Raw genomic sequence first — 26,080 nt, forward strand, 5'->3', positions numbered from 1 at the left:
GATCAGTGCATGATCAGATGTGGGATCAGTGCATGGGATCTCTGGTGAGTCAGTGCATGGGCATCAGCTGTCTGACAGTCTCATGCATTCAAGGGGGGCATGCATGCAGGCTGTGGGATCAGTGCATGGGATCAGCTGTGGGATCAGTGCATGGCAGAGCTGTGGGATCAGCTGTGGGATCAGTGCATGGCAGAGCTGTGGGATCAGTGCATGGCAGAGCTGTGGGATCAGTGCATGGGCAGCTCCATGGGGCTGTGGGGATGGAGAGGAGCTGCAGCAGTGCCCTGCTGCTGCCAGCACTGTCCTGGGCCCAGCCTGGCACCTGGGAACAGGAATGGAGTCCTGAATGGGGTGGGCACCTGCATCTCCAACACTGACCCTGCCCTGAGGCATTTGGGCACCTCTGCCCTGTTCCTGGGCCTGGCTCCAGCACCAACACGATGAAGCTCAGCCTCAAATAGATCCCACCTGGAGAAGGGTGGAGATGCCCAAAAGCCCTAAGGCTCTTCCCAGATGAGTCAATCTGCTGCATGAAGTGGCCAATGAACCCTATCAAGGTTATAGCCCTGTGTTATTCCCTATTTTCCCAGGGAATGTGGGAGCAAAGCTGGGCAGCCCTGTGTTTTTCTGGTGGGAATCACTCCTGGCAGCTCTGCAGGGCATTCCCAGAGGCAGTGAGGAGGTCACAGCATGCCTGGACTGCAGGGCAGGGGCTCCTGAGCATCTATGGGTGCAAAGCCCAAGAGTGAGGAGCTCTTCTGCCCTGGCCCTGAACCTTTATGGGACTGGAGACACTTCCACCCTTTCAAAAGGGATTAGGGACATAATTATTCCAGGGAGCTGGTCCTGACCTCCCAAAACACAAACCCAGCCTCTGCAGAGCTACTTTGACTCCTGCTGACCATGGGGCAGCCCTCAAGGAAGGCAGGGGGCTGCAATGAGGGATTTGGGGCAGCCCTCAAGGAAGGCAGGGGGCTGCAATCAGGGATTTTTGGGGCAGCCCTCAAGGAAGGCTGGGGGCTGCAATGAGGGATTTGGGGCAGCCTGTGGCTACATGACCCTGCTGTGACACAGCAGCCACTCAGGGCTTAACAGATGATGTCAGGGAGGTAGGGGCTGGATGGTTTTAGCAGCATCCCTGGAATCAGAGCACAGGGCAGGTCTTCCAGAATGACTCCAGGGAAAAAGCTGGCAAAAGGGAGTGCCTTAGCATGGGTGATTTATTCTGAAAATTCCACTGCTCATAGGACAAACCATCCTGAGACTGAGGGATTATTCCTCAGTGACCTGGCAGCTCTTGTCTTTGTACAGGAACAGTTTTTGTAGTTTGTCAGTCAGCTGGTGACACTGCAGCCTTGCAGAATAAAGCAGGGACAACCAGAGTGAAAGGCTGGAAAGCAGGAAGGCTTCAAGGAATGCCATGCTTCCACCTCCTGATGCATTGCCTCTGCTTTGCTGGCCTTTAGCAACCAAACAACATTTCTACTGCCTCAGGTTCAAAATGCAACTGCTCATAACTGAGGGGAGATTGTTTCCATGTGCTGCCTCCCATTGCATTTGTGGAGCCACTTCTGAGCCTGGACCTGAACAGCAAAGGTGCATTTGAGCATCTCTGCTTCAATTACTGCCTGACACTGCTGATCCTGAGTGCCATGGTGAGCTCAGCTCCCACCCTCCTGTCATGGCATTACTGCAGCAGGCAAAGGAACACCTGCTGGAAAGCTGCTTGGAAAATGTGGCACTGATCAGTGATCTGGAGCTGTGTGAGACTTCTTCCTCCTCATCCCCCCACTCCAAGGCAGTGGGAAATAAAGGAATGTGGGATAAAGCCTGGCATTCACAAAGTGCTGGGGCTGCTGTAGGCTGGGAAATCACTGCTCAACTCCCCCTCTGCCCTGGGGCTGCTCTCAGCCCTGTCCATGTGGATTTGGCACTGGGATGTCACTGCTCCAGCACCAGGGCCTGGGAGGGGTGTTTGGGGATGGGCTGACACCAGCTTTGGGTGTAGCAGGGGATGGATGCCAATATTCACTGGCTGTGACAGTCAGCCAGCAGTGGTTCAGAGACCCCTCCTGGGACCACCCAGCAGCTCTTGCTCAGGTTGTCCTCTCTGTCCCTTTGGCCAGGGAGCAGCTCTAGCCCCAGCTCTGCAGGGCAGGGCAGAGATTTGTGCCTCCAAACCCCAGAGTGGCACTGGCAGAGCCACCTTCCCTTCCCAGCCAGCTGACAGCAAGGTGAGAGTGTTGGCATCAACCTGAACATGGCCCCAGGTACCCCAGGAAATGCTGTCCAGACATTTGCTGTGCAGGAAAAAAAAAAAGTTGCCAAAGGCAAATTTGGAGAGGCAGTGAGTGACTCCCTGGGGACAGGGTCACAGCAACTCACTGCCCAGCCACGCCTGTGGAGGTGGCCAGGGTGGCAGGCAGGAGCAGCCAGGGACCTTCCCTGTGCAAAGGGATGCTCTGGGAAATGCCAGAGGGAGGGAGGCCCAGAGGCCCAAGGGTAGAGGAGAGCAGTGATGGCAGCAAGGTTTTGCAAGAAGTGGAGATGCCTCCTGTGGAGACACCTGAGAGAACTGCTGGTGGCATGAGCCTGGGTGGGGGTGGATGGGAGGCTACATCCCCGAGGATTTCTGTTAAACACCTGGACACCCACCTGGGCTGGTGGATAGGTAAAAATGTCACACCTGCTGCTTCCTGTATGTTGGAAATGAAATTTCCCTTGCCTGTCCCTCGACCCTCCCATGCAAAGCAAAACCAAGCCTTGGGAAAAATCCTCTGTTGTGTTTAATACAGCACTTCTATAAATTACAGTGCTGTGACTTTCCAAGTCTAACATTTAGAAAAATTGATGGTGGTTTGGGAAGCTGTAACCACAGCTCACTGCAAACCAGGGAACCCTGTTTTCCAGGAGATATCATCAGTTCTGCCAGTCCAGATGGCAAAGTTTTAATCTGACAGCCAGTCTGGGATGAAATACTGCTGGAGCTCGGAGCAGTGCAGTTTTCTGGCCCATATTTTAGCATATCCATATTTGTGGGAGGGAGCAAACATCTCTCTCAGCAGTCTGGAAGTCTGAAATATTGGTGATTGCAGAGGAAGGGATTAGTGCTGCAGGCATGGCTGAGCAGTGAATGGAAAGCTCGTTAGTGCAAGATGTATGGAAGGAGCTGCTGTGTGCTATGGCCCAGCCCCACATGAGCAGCAGCATTTGTGTCACCTCTGCTCCCATCTCCTTCCCCTCAAGTGGCATCCCCTGGGAATCCAGAGAGCCACGTCCTGTGAGAGGCCAAAGGGGCCCAGGGTGGGTGGAGAAATGTGGGAGGAGGTGGACTGAGAGGTTCTGGAAGGAACCCAGGGTCCCTGAGGCTGCTGGGGCTCTGGCTGTGCCAGAGCTGCACTCTCTAACCAGGATCTGCCATTCCACACCACTCCAGTGCAGAACTCATGGCTGAGTCTGAATCACAGGGCTCTCTTCACCCCTCACACTTTTTTCTTCTTTTTCTGGAAAAATCTCCAGTTCTCTCATGATTTCCCCTTTTGCTACACCCACCTATAACCCCAATACTGATTTTAGTATTTTCCTCCCAGCCTCACACCTTCCAACTCCTGACTCAGTCCCTCAGTCTCCTCACCACGAGACTGGCAGCAAAATTATGACAATTTATAAATAAAACACATTTGGGGATGTTGTTATTTGGTTGTGGGCTGAAGCTGCAGGGCACTCCTGACACACCTTTTCAAGTTTCCCCTTTTGCACCCAGAAGCAAGAACTGAGTGAATTTCCCCCACATTCCCCTGACTCCAGAGTCTGACACTTAAATGAAAATCTTCACCTCTTGTGGAAATAATGATAAATTCTCTCGAGCTGAGGGCTCAATGGCATCTGTAACAAGCTCCATGTGCCAGACCTCTCCATGTCCCTCCTGTTCCCTTGATCGCTGGGCTGTGCTCCTCAGAACAGGCTCCCTTGGGATTTCCCCCAGCCACCTCCTTGGTTCACCTGCATTCATCACCCCAAGGGCCTCCCACTTTCTTCCCTTCTTCTCTCCCTTCAACAATCATCCTTCTCTTTCTCTAAATTATCCCTGTTTTTCCCCCACAGCCAGCACCTCTGTGCCCACTCCTGCTCCCTGGCTGCAGGGGGTGCTCCCCTTTCTACCCCTCCTCTGGTGTGGTTAAAGCAGGTACTTCCACCCTTCTCCAACACCTGCACAGGTGGGATTATGTCAGGAAACCTCCCCAGAACACCTTGGGGCTGGCAGAGCCAGGAGAAGGAGCCCTTGGGAGAAGCTCTGGATGTGCAGGAATGCCCTGGCTGCTGGGGGCAGGCAGCAGGGAGCTCAGGGCAGTGCTTGGGGGTGCTGCAGGGAAACACCAGGCCAGAGACCTCACCTGCTGTGGTGAACACCTACCTGTACAAGGCAGAGGCTGCTCTCTTCAGCCCTTTGGGTCTGTTGGGTTTGGGCTCCCCAGCCATGTTGATGTCTGCAAGGAAAGGACAAACAGCTGTGACACAGCACATCCCCAGCCACCCCTACCCTCACCTGGCACAGAGCTGGGGTGGGTCACACAGCCCTGCCCCAGGGAAACCAGCTCCCCCACACCCCCACCCATCCCAGCTGCTGCTGGCAGCTGCACAGCAAGGTGAATAAACCCTTGCACTTGGCAAACCTCTTCCTTTTCCTTTCCAGGGCCACTCGCCACTCCCTGAGCAGCCAGCACCCTGCACATGGCCCTCTCCACACACACACAGCCAGGACAGCTTTCCTGGGAGAATTCAGTGTGAAAGGCAAAATCCAAACCTGCTGCATGCTGCTGACTGCTGACCATCCACCCCTTGATCCTTTGGGAATAACAAGGAATGCTGGGCAGGAGCCAGCTGGGCACTGGCTGTGTTAACTCTGCACAGGGTGCCTGTGCCTGCAGCCTGCATCTTCTGCCAGGGGAGGGGAGAAGGAGCTCCTCTAATCCCCTGAGGAAATGTCACTCCATGGCCATGGGGCCAAAACTTGCTCTTGATGTGAGAATGAAGTCACCCAGCCAATTTCATGGAGCTGCTAAGAGCCTGGCAATCCAACATGGGTGTGGAGCCAGAACTCAGAGAGGTGAGTGCTGGCAAATGCCCTGCTGCCTTCTCCAGCCAACCCTAAACCCTGTTGCTTCTTCAGGTCCTGTGTGTATGAAGAGGTGTCAGACCTCTGGGCATGTCAGATCTGAGCTGAGCAAGACAGGATTTCCTCATGTGGACCAGCACTGCCAAGCCTACCACGAAAACATGACAGGAATAAAGAGAAAGGAGTATTTATGTAAAACAAAAAAACCCCTCATACTTCAAAAATCCAAGAACTGGAAGGTGAGGGAGTGAAAGACCAGCTGCTGAGTCTGTGGGGTTGGTAAGAACCCTCTCTACCAGCTGGTGTGAGGCCAGTGATCTCCAGGAGCTAGGAGGATCCACATCTGTGTTTCTGGAAAAGGTGGGTAGGTTCAGGAGACTCCTCATCACAGGTGCACCTCCTGAACCTGCTGGTCCTCAGGGCTCTGCCCTGACCTGCCCTGAGGGACCTGGAGCCCCACAGAGAACCAGGGGCTGAGTGTCCCACCCCTGGGTACATCCTGCAGCTCCATGAGACCAGTGCCCCATGGAAGCACTGGATGGGCCAGAGAGGTGATGGGAATAAAAGATCCCAAAATGGTTTGGGTTGGAAGAAACCTTCCCTGACAGCCCATCTCATTGTACCCCCTGCCATGGGCAGGGGCTCCTTCCACTGCCCCAGGCTGCTCCAGCCCCATCCAGCCTGGCCTGGGACATTCCCAGGGATCCAGGAGCAACCACAGCTGCTCTGGGCACCCTGTGCCAGGCCTCAGCATTGTCACAGGGAGAAATTCCTCCAATCCTGCCTTGTTTTCTGCTACCTGCACCTTAGAGGACATCCAACCCAAGCTTTTAGCAATTTAAAACTTTTGTTTTTTTCCTATTTTATGAAGGGACTTTATGAGGAAACCCAGACAGGTGGGTCCACACACCATTAACACAAAGAGCCCACAAAGTGATCCAAAGGAACATTCTGCTGACTTAGGTATTAACCAGCACAACCATCTTCAGGAGCACAGGAAGCACTGCTGGGATGGGCTGCACACACAGGACACACCTCTGGAGGAGCATGGACACAGTCCCACTGCCCAGGGCCTTGATGTGCAATTCCTTGGCTGCTTTCTAGGGTCTGTCAAGAGACTTTATTCCTGCTGAAGCTGGAGCTTGGCCTCTTTCTGAGCTTGAACAACACAAGTGCTGTGGTGTGGTTGGCTCAGCACTGCACCAGGTGCTGCTCTGGAGGCACATTCCCATCAGAGCCATCAGATCCCCTTTCCTTGTGCCTTCCCCCCTCCACCCTGCCATTCCCAGCTGCAGGACAGAGTGGAGCCTGAATGGTGAGAGGGCTGCACAGGGCAGGTCCAGGGCAGGCTGCTGCCAGCAGGAACATTCACACACACTCACCTTTCTGAGCCAGCAAGGCACTGCAGGGGAACAGAGGGGTCAATCCTGCCTTGCTGCAGCCCAGGACACATCCCTGGCCAGCTGCAGCTCGCTGCTGTGAGCCCTTTCTGCTGCCAGCCACTGCTCCTGCAGGCTGCAGAGCCCCTGACAGCACCAGGCTGGGGAACACCCTCCAAGGGAGAGGCACTGGAAGCCCAGTAGGGGAGAAGGACAACAATTAGCTCCACTTGCTGGTGCCAGTGCTCCAAAGAGCCCTGTGGAGCCCTCACTGGCACCTGACAACAGCAGGGAATTCACACTCTTAGCTCTGGTGGTGAAGAGCAGTCAGATGCCACAAGATTCCCTTAGAGTGGAAAAGGACAGACAAGAGCTCAGCAGGAACATCAGCCTGGACAGATTTTGCATCCCATTCCCATTGTGGCTCCTTCCTGTGCATCAGTGGCTCCATCTGCCCCCCAAGGCAGTGCTGGCCCTGCTCCCTCAGTCAGTGGGGAGCTGTGCTTTGTGCAGTCCCCATGGCAGGGGCAGGGCATGGTGTGAAGCCAGGGCAGCTGCCTCCTGCAGTGACTGGGGTGGCTGCAGAGGGCACTGCAGGGGCTGCCAGGACCTGCAGGGACAGTCCCCTCAGCAGGGTGGCTGCAGTGTCCCCTGGCAGCCCCAGCCTGTCCTCCCTCGCCACATTCCCACATGGCCATCCCTCCTCTATTTAGAGAAAAGCTTCCAGCCTTGATTGTGTCTCCTCTGCTGGCTTCTCCTGCAAGGGGAAACCCCAGGGCTCACTCCTCCCAGGAGCAGCAAGGGGAAGCCTGGGGAGCTCTCCTGTGCTCAGACTGGCACAGGAAGGGCAGGCAGATCAAAGGCAGCTGAGTCTGCAGCTGATCCAGCTCATGAACAGCACACCCAGCTATCACACAGTCCTGCTGCCTCCTTTTGCAACTCCAGGCCCTTGGGACCAGCAGAGGTTTCAGGAGTTTCCTGAGAGGAGGTTTTACTCACAGCAAACCTCTCACCTCTCTCTTCAGCTAAGTGAGCAGGTGCTCCCTGTTTCTGGCCACATCTCCTGGGCTCCCCAAGTCCCTCTCCATCCTACCTCAGGCTGCACATGTGGGCAACATCTGGGCTGGAAGCATTCCTGGCATGCTGAGCTCTGTCTGGTCTGCAGCTCCACTGTCTGGAAGGGAAGTGAGCAGAAGTTTCTGGTGTCTGGATAAACCTCAGAGGCAACAGCATGGCCTCAACACAACTTATGTCAGCAGCAGGGTGGGAATAGGCTGTGAATTGCTTTCCTGGGTGCCCAGTGCCCACAGCAGGCTTGGAAATCACTATTTTTCATTAAAAATCCTCTCCCCTGTTCCAATTCTCAGGTTGGGGCTGGTGATACCTCAGAGCAATCCGAAAAAGCCAAGATGTAGCTGGGGGGATTTGCTTGTTCTCATCCCTCAGCAGTGCAGATGTGGGGGGGAGTTTAACATCCTGTTTCACATCTGCTGGCTGAAGTCATGAGCTGGTCTGGAGATCAGCTCTCCTGACAGGCTGAGGGTAAGGGCTGCTCCTGGAAGGGAATCACTGAATCACAGAATGGGTTGAGTTGGACGGGACCTTAAAGCCCAACCAGTCCCCATGGCAGGGACACCTCCCACTGTCCCAGGCTGCTCCCAGCCCTGTCCAGCCTGGCCTTGGGCACTGCCAGGGATCCAGGGGCAGCCACAGCTGCTCTGGGCACCTGTGGCAGGGCCTCAGCACCCTCACTGGGAACAATTCCTTCCCAATATCCCAGTAACCCTGCTCTGGGGCAGTGGGGAGCCATTCCCCATGTCCTGTCCATGGCTTGGATACCAGGCAATGTCTTTCTCCACCTCTGCTTTTCCCCAGCAGTTCCCATCCATTGTGGAATGATCCAGAACTGTGGTTTCACTGTTTGACTCCTACAGTCAGAGCCCAGAGCTGAGGTTTTGGGTCACAATGTCACATGTGCCTTTGATCCCCCCCAAGGGGAACTGGGAGCCTTCAGCCCCTGCCTGGGGGTGCTGTTGGGATGCTGATCTCCAGCTCTGTGCCTGGATCCTGCTGAACCCTGCCATGGCACTCTGGCCCTGCTGGGTCACCTCTGACCTGCTCTGCAGATCCAACATCCCAGTCTGATGGCACTGGCCATCCCTTCACCATCCCCTAAGGAACTGATGCAGTTTTAGGTTTTGCCTCTTTTGTTCTTTGGTATGTTCTTTGTATTCTTCACACATATATTTGTAGCTCTGTAGTATCTTGTATTAGTGACTAATTCTCCCGGTAATTTTCCATGCAGAAAGACAAAACAAATTCCAGAGCTCCAAGCCCAGGGGGTACAAGACCCCTGTGCTATCTTGGGTCTTCTGGGTACCAAACTAAAGGACAATTCTTCAAGATGCATTTTTGTAGACAAAGTACAACTAGTGCTCAGAGGGAGACTCCAGAGAAGGGGCTTGACCTGGGGGGGAATTGTCTCACCACTTGTTCTCCTAACTGGTGCCTTTTATCAATTATACTAATTTCCTAAAACCTATAAAATATACTCAGCCCTGTGGACATATTTCTGTAACTATCCCTGAAGGTCTCCAAATAAAAATGTACTTTTATATTATCTCCTTACTAAAACCTCATGATTTCCCCTTTTGCTACACCCACCTATAACCCCAATACTGATTTTAGTCTTTTCCTCCCAGCCTCACACTTTCCAACTCCTGACTCAGCCCCTCAGTCTCCTCACCACAAGACTGGCAGCAAAATTATGACAATTTATAAATAAAACACATTTGGGGATGTTGTTACTTGGTTGTGGGTTCCTGAAGCTGCAGGGCACTCCTGACACACCTTTTCAAGTTTCCCCTTTTGCACCCAGAATCAAGAACTTGATGAGTTTCTCCCACATTCCCCTGACTCCAGAGTCTGGAACTTAAATGAAAATCTTCACCTCTTGTGGAAATGATGATAAGAGGAATGATAGATTTGTCTTTGCAAACAAGCTGTGGGTCTGCTGAAAGGTAAGACTAGCACTGAGAGAGAAAAGAAACAATGGGAAGGATTCCACTGACTGATGAGTGGAAAAATATATTTGCCCTTACAAACAAACTGTAGGTTTGCTGAGAAATTAAATTGGATATTGAAAGATGAAAGAAGCAATGGGGAAAATCTATGAACTCCATAAGAATTAAAAATTAGAAGGGAGGGTTTTACATTAGAAGGGAATCTCAGGTATCAGGTGTTCTGGGCAGTCTGTGCCTCTCAAGTGCCTCAGCCAGTGGGGAAAGAGAGAGGGAAATTCAAGCAGAAAAACAGGATAAACAGGAGGCTGCATCCTCCAAAAATTTGAGAGATCCCAGGGGAATGAATGCCTCATGGCCTCTCTCTTTATTTGAGTAAAATAAAAAGGACTCCTCTGTCTCATTCTGGACATAAACCTCTGGTGTTTGTGGATTAATTTTCCTACCACAGTTCAGTTCTGTCTCCCACAATCAACGTGCTTAAGGAAAGAGCTGATGAAGGACAAAGGGGAAGGGGCTGCTGAGTCTCCTCTGGAAATCTTTTCCAGGCTGGCTGAGCAGGATGGGCACTGGCTCTTGGATTGCTCCCAGCCTTGTCCAGGGCAGCCAGACAAGCCCAGGGGCACCAGAGATGGTGCCACAGCTGTAATGAGCAGGGCTGGAAGGCTGTTAAAGGGGCTGAACAGTTCACAGAACCCTCAGGGCTGCAAGGAACCTCTGGGGATCATCCAGACAACCCTCTGCCCAGGCAGGGTCACCTGGAGCAGGTGGCACAGGTGGGTTTGGGATGTCTCCAGAGAGAGAGTTCCACACCCTCCCTGCCAGCTCTTCCAGAGCTCTGCCACCCTCAGTGTCAAGAAATTCTCCCTCTCATTGAGGTGGAACTTCTTTTGGGTTAGTTTATGGCCATTGCAAATCGCAAAAATTTGAGAGACCCCAAGGGAATGCCCCATGTCTTTATTCAAACAAAGCAAAAAGGACTCCTTTGTCTCCTTTTTGGACATAAATCTCTGGTGTTTGTGGCTGTCTTGGGTTACAGTACAGGATGTGGCCAGCAATGTGTATCTGTCACCATCTGCTGCAGCCGGGTGGAGCAGTGCCCCTGATCTGGCACATATTATCTGCTAATGGGCCATCTTTAAACCAGCTGGGACAATCATCTTTATCTTTGCACAGCCCATCCTCCCTCCAGGAGATATCATCTGCTGCTGCCCCATTGAGTCCCAGTGCATGACTGATAAAATTCCATCATCCCACTGGGAGATGCTCCAGCCAGGGCAGGAGCCAAGCCTTTCCTACCCAGAGAAAAAATGAGATTTTGGACACCAAGGCACCTTCTTTCCACTGGATTCCAGAGGAAAGCCAGACCTTTCCACATCATCCCTGGACCTTCAGAGGAAAATTGCACCTTCTCCAGGAGCACTGCTCCAGCTGAACCACATCTGCCACTGCAGGAGGATGCAGCCACCATTGAATGGGACTGCTGCCACCACCCTGACTGACTGACGGGTGTCAGCTTGGATTCTGACTCTGGCAGTGTTTTGGGATTGTTCTTTGTAATACTGTATTTCTATTTTAATTCTCCTAGTAAATAACTGTAATTCCTATTCCCATATCTTTGCCTCAGAGTTCCTTAATTTCAAAATTGTAATAATTTGGAGTGGAGGGTGTTTACATTGTCCATATCAAAGAGAAGCTTCTGCCTTCATTGGCAGACACCTGTCCTTGAACCCAGGCCAATGTCCTTATTTTCCTGAGCTCTCCCTGCCCCGCAGCATCCGCACTCACCCAGGGTCTGTCCGGCCAGCACGCGGCCGTTCTCGCCCAGCACGGCGGCGCGCGCGTGCCGCTCGTTGGAGTACTGCACGAAGGCGTAGCCCTTGTGCACGGAGCAGCCCAGCACGCGGCCGTACTTGGAGAAGATGCTCTCCACATCCGACTTCTTCACCAGCCCCGTGTTCAGGTTGCCGATGAACACCCGCGAGTTGATGGATTTGGGGTCGTTCTTGTTGGTGATGTTGCTGGTCTGCACCTTCAAGGACATCTTGGATGCCTGCAAGGAACAGGGGTGTTGGGAAGGATGAGCCAGGGAAACCTTACAGATATGCATGGTTAGATTCTGAGAATATAGAAATCATTGAAATGAAAGCCATCTTTGAGACACCAAAACCTCAGTTACTGAATAACTAGAAGACAATAGAATGGCCAGCTGAAAGTAATCCCCTCTTGATAGAACAATGTTTTCTGCTAGACACCAGATCCAAAGCTCAGAGAAGATCCTGCTAGGGTCCAAAAAGTAGTTTTTAGAGTTTAAAGTATAACACATTATGGTAATGTAATGATTCTTATACGCTGTATGTAAATGCTATAGAATTTGTAACTTGTGTTAGATTGGTTAGTAGAAATTAGAATATTCAACATAGAAGAAGATTTATTGTATTGTAAACAGGAAAATTGCTCTCTTGCTCTTGCTCTTACTCTCTTACTGCTACCACCCCTCTCTTACCTCACTCTCTCACTTCTTCCTCTTACCCCCATTTTCTCTCTGTCCTACTCTAGGCTGCGGCTGGCAGCCCTTAGCAGGACTCTGCATACCCACACCCTCACAATAAACTGCAACTTTAACACCAGCTTATACAGAGTGCCTGAGTTTGTTCCTGAGGACCATCCACTCCCATATAGAGACTCCCACACAGGGGGAAAGTTCACAGAGAAATGGATGGGGACTGATCCCTCAGTGGAGGTAAAGCTCCTCAATTCCAAGTGGTCACAGATTTCAATTTCAACAGATCTCATCTCTAGGAGCCCCTGGGTGTTAGGAGACCACTGGCACAATCAATCCTAAATTCTTGCTAGAAATTAACTGATCAGGCTGACACCTGGCTGGTTCTGTGCAGGGCCAGAGGTTCAACTTTAATGACACTTCCAACTCAGGGTATTCTGTGATTTTGAGGTTGCTTTTAAGGGAGAAATCAAGATTTAAATCCATTTTGCATCCAAGTTGTGATTAGGATACTGCTGGGAGCCAAGCAAACAGCCTTTTGTCAGGCTGCTCAAGGACAAGGAATTATAACAATGATTATGCACCTGCAGGGTGTGTGAGATACATGACCAGGGCTGTCACCTCTCCTGTAGGGGTGTCACCTCCCCTGCACCAATTACATCATGTCTATGCTTGCTACCACGAACTACCCTATATAAGTGCAGTGTTTCTTTAAATAAAGGCTCTCTTTTTTGCTCCTCTATTACACAAAGAACTTTGCTGCATTATCATTTTGCAGCTCTCCCATAGCTAAAATGCAACATTAAGTAAAAGCTTTAATGCTGTCATACCAAAGCTTTTACCTCTCTATGTTAAATCACAATTCAAATAACTCTTTTTGAAGCAGTCTGCATCCTTTTCCAGGCTTTCCCCTGCCAAACCCTCCCAGCCCAGCCCAGCCCTCACCATGTACAGGGATGGGTTTGTCCCTGGGAGGGCCACACTTGCACCTGGAAAAGAATTTGGGAGTTCTGGATATAAATGAAAGGATTTAAGCAAAGATCAGCCCATGTGCTCCTGCTGGCACCTGCACTGCCTGCACATTGGGCTTAGAGCTGGACTGTGTGTGAACAGGAGGTGTCACTGTTAGCTCAGAAATCACATCACAGCAGCTGGGAGCCACTCCACCCCCCTTCCCCTTCCTTCCTGGATCCTCCTTGGTGCCAGTGGAAACACATCTGCCCTCTGAGCATGAGGGACAGGGCTGGAAATCGTGTGAAATCCTCAGCTGAAAAGTGTCTGCTCAACAAAACCCACAGCTGTCCAGAGAGATCAGCTTCATTTCCACCTTCCAGCCACAGAGGGAAGCTTTGGGATCCCAGCAGGGTGTGGGATTTACCTGGGGGCTGTGCAAGGTGCTTTGTGATGCTCACTGAGCTGCTGCTCTTCCCCAGCCCCTTCCAGCAGCAGCCACAGTTCCCACTCCCAAGGGCAACACCACCAGGCTGTCCACAACTCTGCAGGTGCCCAAGCCTGGCCTGGTGTCCTGCCTGCTGGTCCCCAGCTCCTTCCCTGCTACTGCCTGGCTTTGGGGCTCTCTGGGCTCCAAGCCCAAGTGTGAACAGCCTGTCCAGGTGGGACAGTGGCAGCTGCCACTGGTGCAGCCCTGGACCCTATTCCCCTGGTCCCCAGGCCCTGGCAGGGCACTGGAGGAAGTTCCAGCTTTGCTGAGCCCTAAAACACAGAGCTCCCTCTCCAATACTCCTGCCCTGGCAGGCTGAGCCTGCCACAATAAAAGCCACAACATTTTGGGGTTGTATCCAAGACCACAGGACACAAAATCTCTGGCTGCTTCTCTCTCCCCTGCTAGAGGGGAGAACATCATCACAGCCACCTCAGCCTTGGCCAGTAGAGCCAATTTTGGCTCCTCAGGGGATGGATGCTTTCCCTTCTGAGCTCCCAGTCCCCTGGGATGGGATCTGCTCCTGCCCAAGGGTGCCCACACAGACAAGCACTGGTGTGTCAGGGCTCACCGGCACTGCTCCAACCCCAGGAGCTGCAATTCCATCCAGGACAGGCTACAGGAGGAGACTGCCCATCCCTACACTGGGGGTGTTTGCAGCCTGAGCCAGGAGCCCCAGGGTGCTGAACAGCCCCCAGCAATGGCTCTGTGCCCAGCTCCAGGGGCACACCTGCACCTTCCCACCTGGGAGCACACGGCTGAACACCCCATCCCTTTCACCCTTTAAACAGCACTGGAGACCCCTGGCAGCTCTGAGACTCTCTCAGAAGATGTGGCTCCTCAATAAATCTCCTCTGGCTCCAACCCCTGCAGCTCCATTAACCTGCCATCAAGGCTGGCAATAATCTTCCTGTTAAATCCAACCATAAAAAGTTAGACTTTGTCTGAGTCTGGCTCACTGTATTTTCCCTTTAACACTTACAGATTAAAACAGCCAGAGACTTTTGCTTTATTACTTTAAAACCAATTCCTGGCAGGCAGAATTTTCCTAAAAACACTGGGAAAAACAGCCAAAGGACAGGACTTTAAAAGGAATCTATGTGAATTCTCAACCTTTGCCAAGTGGTGCTCCAACTTCCACCCCTGCATCAGCCTTTGTTTAATGCTCTCTGAACTTATTTTTGCAGTGCCACCTGGAAGAGTCTCTCAGAGGAAAACTGGTGCAGATGGGGAGAAATTGAGGCTTTTTCTCTTTGGTCATTCTGGGTCCAAGCCTAAGCCTCAAGGATTAATTTCACAGAAATCCTGAGTATCTGCACCAAGCCCAGCTGGAGACTGCTCCAGGGTAGCCAATGCCCAGGGAATCTCCATCCTGAACCTGGTCAGTGCTCAGGGAATCTCCATCTTGAACCTGGTCAATGCCCAGGGAATCTCCATCTTGAACCTGGTCAGTGCCCAGGGAATCTCCATCCTGAACCTGGTCAATGCCCAGGGAATCTCCATCCTGAACCTGGTCAGTGCTCAGGGAATCTCCATCCTGCACATGGTCAGTGCTCAGGGAATCTCCATCTTGAACCTGGTCAATGCCCAGGGAATCTCCATCTTGAACCTGGTCAGTGCTCAGGGAATCTCCATCCTGAGCCTGCTCAGTGCTCAGGGAATCTCCATCCTGAGCCTGCTCAGTGCCCAGGGAATCTCCATCCTGAACCTGGTCAATGCCCAGGGAATCTCCATCCTGAACCTGGTCAGTGCTCAGGGAATCTCCATCCTGAGCCTGCTCAGTGCTCAGGGAATCTCCATCCTGCACATGGTCAGTGCCCAGGGAATCTCCATCCTGCACATGGTCAGTGCTCAGGGAATCTCCATCCTGAAGGTGCTGGGAGTGGCTGAGGCTGTGCAGACCCTCAGAGACCCTGCACACTGGTGGGGTGTCTGCAGCCAGGTGGCCCTGGGTGGCATTGCTGCCCTGAACCCATGGACAGCTCTCATTTCCCTGGGGATTCAGCAATGTCACACTGGTGACTCCAACCCATGTCACACCTGGTCACTCCTGGAGTCTCCAGCCCATATTTTCTTGTTTCAGAGCCAGCCTGCCCTGGCACCTCTTTCCCCCACCCCAGGCCATGCCACAGGGACACCCTTGGTCCTTCTGAGCTGCTTCCCCTATACAGGATGCACTCTCACTTTTCCATCTTCATCTGGCAGAGTCTGGGCAAGTCTCAAACCCATTTTCTACCCACCCATGGTCCTCCTTCCCCCCAGACCTCAGAGAAATTCCCCTGGTCCCTGGGCAGAGTCTGAGTCCTTCTCCCCACCCTTGGGACCAGCATCCAGCCTGCACTGCCCTGGGGCCATCCCACCTGAATCCAGGATGCTGCAGGATCCTGTCCAAAGCCTTCCTGAAGTTAGGGCAGGCACCAACCACTTCTCTTTGCCACAGAAAAAAAGTAGCTTGGTCAAATTTGGCCACACCATTTCCAGGTCTGGCCCTGCTGGAGGCATTGCTGAAGAAAGTTCCTCAAGATCAGACTCAGCACTCAGATCAAACACACCCCTGGCTCTGCCCTCACACCCCAGCACTGAAGAACTTCACTCTGCTACCCCCAGTCCAAATGAGGGAAAGTCCAAAGCCTCCCCAAGGACTGATCAGCCCAGTCAGGTATTACACGAGCCTGAAGCTCTGCCCAGCTGTTTGCAGCTGCAAACCCCAATGACATCAGGGGCTGAGCTCCTTAACCTGTGCAGGAGGGATGTGGGTTAAGCTCCCCTGTGCCTGGGCTGGAACAGCCTGCAGGATTCAGGTGGGATGTGGGGAAGGTGGGGGTATAAAACTGTGTTTTCCCCCAAATTCCACACGAGCCAGCTCTGCAGCTGTCAATGTGGATTTCCTTCCCCATGTGCTATTTTAAAAAAAAAAACCTGGCTAAAGGTGAGGTGTGGACAGGAATGTACCAGATGGATCTTCACTGGGAAAAGGAAATCTCCTAATGCATCTCCCAAGATGGAGATTTTGGCTGCCATTGAGTTGAGGGGGTTGGAAAAGGGGAGTCCCTGCTGCCCATCCCCACCCCACCCTCCCTGTCTGGCTCCTGTGACCTTCCCCACTCTTCCCACAGCTGGACCAGCACTGCTGTGCTTGTTCCCTGTGCTGTGTCCTCCCCTGCCCACCTGGGAGGCTGGGTCCCAACAATCCCACCAGGCTGGAGATGGAATGAGCAATTCCAATCCCCATTACTGACAGGTAAGGATTTACAAAGCTCTACCTATGGTAATACCCCCCACCCTGCAGGGAGCAGTGATGGAGAGGGGAGCTCATCCCTTGGAACTCCCAGGGGAGCTCATCCCGTGGAACTCCCAGTGGCTCCAGGGCCACCTTGGGACACAGCAGGGGACGTGCCTGGGCTGACAGGGACAGGAGATGGGACAGGGCCACCAGATGGCCAAGCCAAGGTCAGGCAGGGTGATGGAGGGAGGCAGTGGGACCCTGGTGTCTGCAGCTGGGAGCTCTCCAGGGCCATCAGCCCAGCAGGCAGCAGGATTTGGCAGCAGGGAGAAGGGAAGGCCAAGGCTGGGGATGCTCAGAGGGTTTGGGCCCCAGCACTGGTGTCTGACAACCCCCTGGGCACTCACTGTGGGTGCCAGCATCCTGTGCATGCTCTGCTGTGCCACCCAGAGCCAGGCACTGGCACTCCCTGGAGAAATCAGCCTCCCTTTTTCCTCTGTCCCACTCAGCTGGGATTTCTTACACTCAGCAGTCACTTGGCAGCCCATACCAGCCTCCTGCTGTAACAACTGGAAAAGGGCATTTTAGCCATGGCTGTTAGTATCTCCCCCTCCCTGCATTCCAGCAGGGAATGTGTGTCCAGCTGAAATCCAGCACAGCCATCAGCAATCAGCACAGCACCACAGCTGAGGGGAGAGTGGCCTCTCCAGCCTCCACCACCTGGATACACCATGGAACATGGAGGGGCTGGGTCAGTGCACAGCAACTCGGTGATGTCTGCTCTGAAACACCCACCCAGCACACACACATATCCCTGGTAATTCAGGATATTCCAACAACCATTGCTGGCATCAGCAGGTGCATTTCCACAGCTCTGATTTCACTTTCATCCCCCATCCCACAACTGCCTAGAGCTGGGAAAGAGAAAAGACAACAGGCAACAAGGAATAATATTTGGACATGAATAAATGAATGTGTAAAGGGGTTGTTCACCTCCAGGACCCCAGAGAACATCAAGGACAGAGAATTATCCCTGTTTTCTGCAAGGGAAGCTGAGGTCTGGGGTGGAGGGGTGTGTGCCCCCAGCCTCACCACAGCCTCCAGTGTTACTCCCAGTCCCCAGTGCCCCAAAGACTCAAGGAGACCTAAGGATGAGATTGCCAGGAGTAAGACTTCTCCTTCCATACTTCCTTCCTTCTGTCCTAGGATCACAGCATCACTTGAGGAGGAAGGGACCCCAAAGCCAATCCCATGGCAGGGACACCTTCACTGTCCCAGGCTGCTCCAAGCCCTGTCCAGCCTGGCCTGGGACACTGCCAGGGATCCAGGGACAGCCACAGCTGCTCTGGGCACCTGTGCCAGGGCCTGCCCACCCTCACAGGGAACAATTCTTCCTAATATCCAATCTAAATCTACTCTTTTCCCCTTTATTGCTTCCTTCCCTCCCTCCCTCGTGCCTGTGCCATCCCCTCTGCACAGGGGACAGCAGTGAAACCACACCCTGGTGACCCCAGGCTGGGCTCCCCAGCACCCTGGGTGCACCATCCCTGCACTCTGACCCTCCACACAGCCCTGGAGCCTGGGCACAGGGCTGTGTGCCACTGCCAGCTCAGAAGAAAATACAACAGGGATTAACTGAGCTGCACAACCCAGAAATTTAAGGATCCCCCACCAAGAGGTGGTGAGGACCACTGCAGGGTCCCAGTGAGGTCCCACACCCCAGGACAGGCTGTGCCCACCTGCACATGCCCCAGTTCCAAACCAGGAGGGATGGGTGCCAACAAACCCTGCCTGTGACAGCACACCTGGCAGCAATGTCATGCACTGCCTGCTGCCAGCATGCAGGAATCCCTTAAAAATCCTGCTATTCCAGCCAGGAACAGCCCAAGGCTGGCCCTGGTGTGCAGATAAGCTGTGTTCCCTGCTCTCAGTGCCTTGTTTCCCAGATTAGCTGCTTCACTGAGAGCCAGGTGGCTGCACATCCCAGGGGCAGTGAGGAACTGGCACGGCAGGAGAAGTGAAAGCAAAAGGCAAAGCCAGGGCCCTGCTCCTGCAGGAGCTCTTTGTGTCTCTGTGATGGCAGCAGCCAGGCTCTTCTCCCCCCCAGTCACATCTGCAGGGGAGATGTGCTTTTCTATCCTGCCCTCATCTCCCCCAGAACAGCAGCCACGTTTCTCCAGCTTGGAGGTTTGACAAATGCAGACATCCTGCAGGGACCTCCAGCACAGGGCAGAGGAACAAACTTGGCTCCTGCCAGGTTTGGGGAAAATTTGGCATTTGGGGTGTTGGAAAAAGCACCAGTAACCTATGTCATGCCAGCATGGACAGGTGATCCAGCCTTTGGAGCTGCAGTGGGAGTGGGGTGCACCCTGCTCAGGTTCTTTTTACCAACCCAGATACTCCTGTGCAGGGCAAACCCTCTCCCCACTGCTATCTGGAGGTTCCCTCATTGCCTTCATCCCAAACCTTTCACATCCAAACATCTTTCTTGCCACTTGCAAGGGAGCAGCACAGAAAAATTTTGAAACTTGATGGGGACAAAACTCTGAGTAGGGTCTGTTGTGACAGGACACAGGGGAATGGTTTTAAACTGAAAGAGGGTAAATTTTGGTTAGATACCAGGAAGGAATTGTTCCCTGTGAAGATGGGCAGCCCTGGCACAGGTGCCCAGAGCAGCTGTGGCTGCCCCTGGATCCCTGGCAGGCCAGGCTGGATGGGGCTGGAGCAGCCAGGGACAGTGGAAGGTGTCCCTGCCATGGCAGGGGTGGCACTGAATGAGCTTTAAGGGCCCCTCCAGCCCAAACCAGTCTGTTTTATGAACTTAAAGGTAAATCAGCAGCATTACACTGCAAGACAAAAATCCACCATGGGAGTGATCTGCACTTTCTTGCAAGCAGCCAGAAAAAAGAGTTTTAGTGAGTCTTAGGGAAGGCCTGGGCAGTTAAGATCCCCTAGCACAAACCAATTGGCACAGGGAGGATCTCACTCTGGGCAGCCATCAAGCTTCTCCTTGGCTCTGAGAGGTTCAGGAAAATCACAGCATCACAGAATGGCTGGGTGGGAAGGGACCTTAAAAATCATCTTGTTCCACCCCCTGCCATGGGCAGGGAGACCTTCCCTTATCCCAAGCTGCTCCCAGCCCTGTCCAGCCTGGCCTTGGGCACTGCCAGGGATCAAGGGGCAGCCACAGCTGCTCTGGCCAACCTGCTCCTGGTTGTTTGTTTTTTTTTTCCTTTAAGCTGAAAAAAAGCAGCTTTGAAAAGAAGCACAGCCAGCTGTGACACAGGGATTGCCCTGCCCAGCTCCATGGGGAGCCCAGAGCTACACAAGCCCTGGGAAGCCTCTGCCACCTCCAGAGCCAGTCACTCCTCCCTGGAGAGCTCTGAGTAATTTCCCCAAGCACTAGAGCCCAGCTCAGAAGTGTTGGTTTAATAACCAGCACAAACCCTGCACTCTTTTCAATAACTCCTGAGTCCCCAGCAAGTCCTGCACACAATCCTGGAGGGCTCAGCCCTCCTCACGGAGAGCAGGGAGATCCTGCTCACTGCTGTGAGCTCCAATAAACAGAATAAACTGGGGGAAACCAGGGCCTGGGTTTTCTGGGGAAAACAGCTTCAATCCTCTCAAACAGGAGTGTTGAAGGACTGGGAAGTTATTAAAAAAGGGGGTAGACAAAGATACCACAATTATTAGACTGGTTCTGCAGGCCCAGGGCTGTCCTTGGGGAATGTTTGCTGTGCTGAGAGCAGGGAGGGCTGGAAAGCTGGAGATGAGCTCAGCAGGAGCCAGAGTGGGAATCTGTGGGGTCTCTGCAAACCCTGTTCCCCCCGTAAATGCAAGCAAGCACATCCCAGCAAGGGAGGGTCCTTCCAGGCAGGTCCTGGGGTCCCTGAGTGCCCCCTTGGGCTGTCCCCTCTCCCCTGGGGCAAGGGGCTCCTGCTACAGGGACTGTCCACTTCCAACACTTCCCAGGGCTCCAGATTACACATCATGGAATCTTTCAGGCTGGAACAGACCCCTGAGAGCATCAGTCCAAGCATCCACCCAGCACCACCACCAGGCCCAGCACCATCTCAACCACATTCCCAAGTGCCACAGCCACAGTTTTTTATCACTTGCAGGGGTGGTGACTCTACCCCTGCCCTGGGCAGCCTGTCCCAATGCTCATCAACCCTTTCCATGAGGAAATTCTTCCTAACATCCAAGCCAAACCTCCTGTGGCACGGCTTGAGGCCATCAGCACCCTGCTCCTGCCTCTGCAAGCACCTGGATTCCCCCAGGGAACTGAGGCTGCCACCCCTGTTTACAACCTGACCCCCCTCAGTTTATGGGGTGGGTGATGGGGGAGCTGCTGCCCACCCTGCTCAGGGGAGGCTGCACCATCCCAAACCTGGTCTGAAAACAGCAGGGCAGAGCAAAGAGCCAGGTCTGGCTGAGAGTGTGTCTTGGGCTGCAGTACAGGATGTGTCCAGCAATGTGTATCTGTCCCCATCTGCTGCAGCTGGGTGGGGCAGAGCCCCTGATCTCCTGGCACATATTATCTGCTAATGGGCCATCTTTAAACCAGCTGGGGCAATCATCTTTATCTTTCCACAGCCCATCCTCCCTCCAGGAGATATCATCTGCTGCTGGCCCATTGAGTCCCAGTGCATGACTGATAAAATTCCATCATCCCACTGGGAGATGCTCCAGCCAGGGGAGGAGCCAAGCCTTTCCTACCCAGAGAAAAACTGAGATTTTGGACACCAAGGTACCTTCTTTCCACTGGATTTCAGAGGAAAGCCAGACCTTTCCACATCATCCCTGGACCTTCAGAGGAAAACTGCATCTTCTCCAGGAGCACTGCTCCAGCTGAACCACATCTGCCACTGCAGGAGGATGCAGCCACCATTGAATGGGACTGCTGCCACCACCCTGACTGACTGACGGGTGTCAGCTTGGATTCTGACTCTGGAAGTGTTTTGGGATTGTTCTTTGTAAACTGTATTTCTATTTTAATTTTCCTAGTAAAGAACTGTTATTCCTAATTTCCATATCTTTGCCTGAGAGCCCCTTAATTTCAAAATTATAATAATTTGGAGGGAGGGGGTTTATATTCTCCATTTCAAAGAGAAGCTCCTGCCTCTATTGGCAGACACCTGTCCTCCAAAACAGGACACAGGGCAGTCCTGCAGGAGGTCAGCACTAATCCAGCCTGGCAGATGTGGCTCTGCAGCAGGGGAGGCTCCAGCCTGATCCTGCCCCGCTGACGCACAGGGATTGCACTGGCAGCATCCTGCCCTGGAGCTGCTCCAGCACAGTCCCCAGGCACCTGGGCTGGTGTCACCTGAGCTGCTGCCCCTGCCAAAGCAGCTCCTTTAACCCTCTTCTCTGCAGTGATGTCCCCACAAACCTGGGCTTCACTCCTGCCTCCCCCCCCAGCCTTCCTTCAGCTCTCCACCTCGCTCTGCAAAGAGCTTTCTTTTTAAATTTTTAATTAAAACAAGTCATTTCAAACTGCAGAAATCCTGCCAATCCTTTGAAAAGCTGGCTCTGGTTTAAATTTCTGAAATCTTCCTAACAGAGCCATAAATAATCAATAGCTGTTTAAATAAGTATTTAATCAGCTGTTAAAGGTACAATAGTCACAAAGTCTATCAGGTCAGCACTCAGTTTATAGCTGTGGCTTGTTACCATCTGTCCTATATATTATTTATGCCTGTAGGAGCTTAAAAATCTATTCATTAGAGCATTAAATCCTTCCTAATAAGTGTGATAAAGGATGACCTAGAGCTGGGCAGTCAGAGCTGTCCAAGCAGCTCCTGCTCCTCCCTCTGCTTGGTCTGCACAACCTGGGGCTCCCCAAATGCTGCACAATTCTCTGCTCACCCCAGAGCTGCTCAGCCCCTCTGCACATTGAACAGGTTAAACACCCCACAGAATCATGGAATGGTTTGGGTTGGAAAGGACCCTTAAAGATTGATTTATTCCATCCCCTGCCATGGTAGGGACACCTTCCACCATCCCAGGCTGCTCCAAACCCCATCCAACCTGGCATTGAATATTCCCAGGGATTGGGCAGCCACCATCTCCATCTGCTTGACAAGGCTGAAGTTTTTCTTTGAAAGCATTTTCTCCATGAAAATGTATTTTAAATTAAGGCACTTTTCTCCTAGAAGCCCTCCCTTCACAAATAGGAGCATCCTTTGATTGCAGAATATGCAACAAGTGGAGTTTTCAGGAGCCTCTGCTTCCAATCATCTCACAAATCTCTCATGAACATTCTTTTTGACAGTAGCAAAATAAATTTTAAAGGTCAATTGAATCAGATAAGCCCAGTCTGGCAGCCCTTTCAGATGCAGAATTCCATGGACAACATTTAGGTTCTGTTTGAGTATAGAAACAAATGTCTATGGAGAAAGAATCTTCAAAAGAAAAAAAAAAAAAAAAGGAGAAAGAAAATGAAAAGGAAACAGCAATTAAATAGAATGTCATCTGTAATCCCAGCAGTGCAAAACCTGATGATTACCTACCAGGCACTGGACAATGCTACATGCACTAATCTAATTAAAGGCCTTTTTCACAGGCAGCTGAAGCCAGCTCATTAGTGTGTTACTGAGATGCTCATTAATGGCTGGCCATGACTAATTCCTTGAGAATCATTCTTTAATTCTTTATCATTCCCAGCCTAACAGCAAACACAATGTGCTTCCATCCCCCCTCTCCCACTCCCACAGCTCTGATGCTCCTTAACAAACACCCCCCACCAGCCCAACTCCTGTTTTAACAGCAAATGATTTATTTATTTATGGGGGAAGCCAAGGGAAGTTTTTGGGAAGTTTCTCAGCTGGTATGAGCTGCACTGCTGCTGCCAGCACCCCTGAGCTCTGCTGCCCACACAAACCCCTCTGGCTGTGCCCAGCAGCTCTCCCAGGCTCCACATCCCCTTCCAGACCAGGATGAAGGTTCCTGTGGGAAGGACATGGGGATCTCACACCAGGGAGATCTGGGCACCAGGAAGGCTCCCATTTCATGCTGCCATTGCCTGAAACCATGAAGAAGGAAGAATAAGGAACAAAAAGGAGACAACTCCCAAAAAACTCCATCCTGTCCCATACCTATTACTATATTATAAAAACCCTCAAATTCCAAACCCTTCACCATGTGAAATCACACACTCCTATTCAATACACACCCATGATTTTAACTCCATCACTCAAATTTGGCAGCCTTCTCCAAGGCCTCAGGTCAAAAGCAGTGTTCTCCAGGGGGTCAGAAAGCACAGAAAGCTCAGAACTCCCAGGGTTCTGGGATTCAACAGGCTCGTGGCAGGGGGTCAGAACACGGGAATGAGGAGCTCAGGGAGCCTCACTGAGAGCCTTGACCAGCTGAGGGTTTTGCCACTCTCCTTCCTTCTGAGTTAATTACCAGCTAATTGCCCTTCACAATTATTTCAGACACTTCCAATATGCAGAATGACATGAATTATTAAGACACCAGTCTCTGGGATGTGGCTCTCACTTCATTTCTGGTTGGATTTGCTGAGTTTGGTTGTCTAAATGCCACCTCTGAGAACCCCCAGAGATTGGGGAGGGACCTTTTCTGCAGGGAAAGCATCTCAGGAGGGACAAGGACACCTGGAGAGGCTCAAGGGACCAACTATTGCAAGGCCTATGGTGGCAGCCATTCCTCTCCTTCCTGAAAAATAACAAATCCTGCTCCCAATCTACTGGCCTTTGTCTCTCCATGGATGCAAGGACTAAAGCCTGGCTTTGCAGAGGGTGCTGTGTTCCCCTGGGGACTGCTGGTCTGGGGATTTCCCTTCACATTGGCCAAAGCTGAGCTCAAACCTCACCTGCTGCTCTCATGCTGCACCAGCAGCAGCCCCTCATGCTGCCAGGGTGATGGGGAGGGTCCTGGGACTCTGCTAATGCTGCTTTCAGCCCTTCCTGGGGACACCATTCAGCTCCCACAGAAGGAGCTGAAGACACAGACCCCCTTTAAATAAAGCAGCAATATTGGTAGCCCATCATTGTTTGTTGATTATGGTCATTCTTTCCTGTAAATTAAGTTCAAAAGTCATCAACAGATTTGTCAGCTGTGACTTATGAGCCCTTCTTGCTGTAGGGGAGTGAAGCAATGACCAATCCCCTCCAGCAGCACCTCATCTGTCATGTGTGAGGAGTTCCAGTCCCCAGGAACCCTCTGAATCCATGAGCAAAGAGCTACAGAAACATCCTCCCAGCTGATGGGACATTCCTGGGTCCCTAGCACAGCCCCAGGCTCAGGGAGCAGGGACATGGGGCTTTACCAATGTCAGCCTAGCCGTGGGCTCAGCTTTGGGGATGTGATGCTTTGGGTTTTAGCTTTTGTATTTTTCAGAATCTGTGCTGCTTGGTAACTCTAAAACTTCAAATTAGGTGTTGGTGACTTCTCTTCACACAATAGTCAGACAAACTAAGTAATCTAGGACAGCTTCCTCCCAGCTAAAGAATCAAGGAAAACTGGTACCCAAAAAGCAGAAACAGTGGTGAGGAAATAGGGGCAAAGCCAGGGGGCTGAGTTCTCATAGCCTGGGGCTGTGCTTGGACAACTGACCCCAATGTGAGGATGAACCAAAACTTATAAAAGTGTAAAAACTCATGACCAGGATCCACCCTGGATTTGATTTGGGTGCAGCCCTGGCTGGGCTCTTGCACTGCCCAAGGTGCATCCTTTCAATAAATACCTATTTCCTTTCAATAAATTCCTGTTTCACTCCTTCTGCTCTGTCTGGTCTCTGTTCCAGGTCAGCAGCTGGGGCATGTCCCAAGCAGCAGATGTGGCTGCAGGGCTGCAGGAGCTGAGGGATGGAGCTCTGGGAGTGTTCCCCATCCAGGGAAGCTGCTCCTGGTGATGAAGAGGAGCATGGAGAGCTTGCAGGGAAAGCAGCTGGTGCTGCACACAGCACTGGGGGTGCAGCACCCTCCTGGCTCTGTCTGGGATAGAGGTGGCTCCCCACAGATCATCCTAGTCCAGCCAGAACTCCACACCAGGGCAGGGATCCTGCAGCTCCTGACCCACCAGGGATGCTGAGCTCTGCCCTTGCTGCTGAGCAGCTTCCCCACCCCAGGCAGGCTCCCCTCCTGCTCCCACTCACATCAGCCCCAAACACTGCTGGCCCTGAGTGTGGCAGGAAGGCAGAAGCTCTCCAGGTCTCTGCAGATCCTTTCTCTAAGCCAGCCCCAGTGTGGGGGTGACATCCCAGTGCCACTGGGGAAGGGCACACATCCCATGTCAAACTGCCTGGGTGATGCCAGGGGACACTGTTGTTAACACAACAGCTTATAACATCAATTACATCACATTCAGTGGCAACTTGGCCCTCATCACTCAGCCTCCTCTGGGAGAGGGGTCATGGCCCATGGACATTTCCTCTT

General features: G+C 52.5%; 1 protein-coding gene across 1 annotated transcript in view; it reads right to left on the bottom strand.

The window, feature by feature from the left end:
- The window catches only part of RALY (RALY heterogeneous nuclear ribonucleoprotein), a 113,973-nt gene that overhangs the window by 10,686 nt on the left and 77,207 nt on the right, over positions 1 to 26,080 (bottom strand). Inside the window, 2 exon segments of the mRNA XM_079322029.1 lie at positions 4,415 to 4,487; positions 11,304 to 11,568. Coding sequence (XP_079178155.1) covers positions 4,415 to 4,487; positions 11,304 to 11,559 — 329 coding nt within the window. The 5' untranslated portion in view covers positions 11,560 to 11,568.

The sequence above is a fragment of the Erithacus rubecula genome, assembly GCF_903797595.1.
Source record: "Erithacus rubecula genome assembly, chromosome: 18".
Taxonomy (NCBI): Eukaryota; Metazoa; Chordata; class Aves; order Passeriformes; family Muscicapidae; genus Erithacus; species Erithacus rubecula.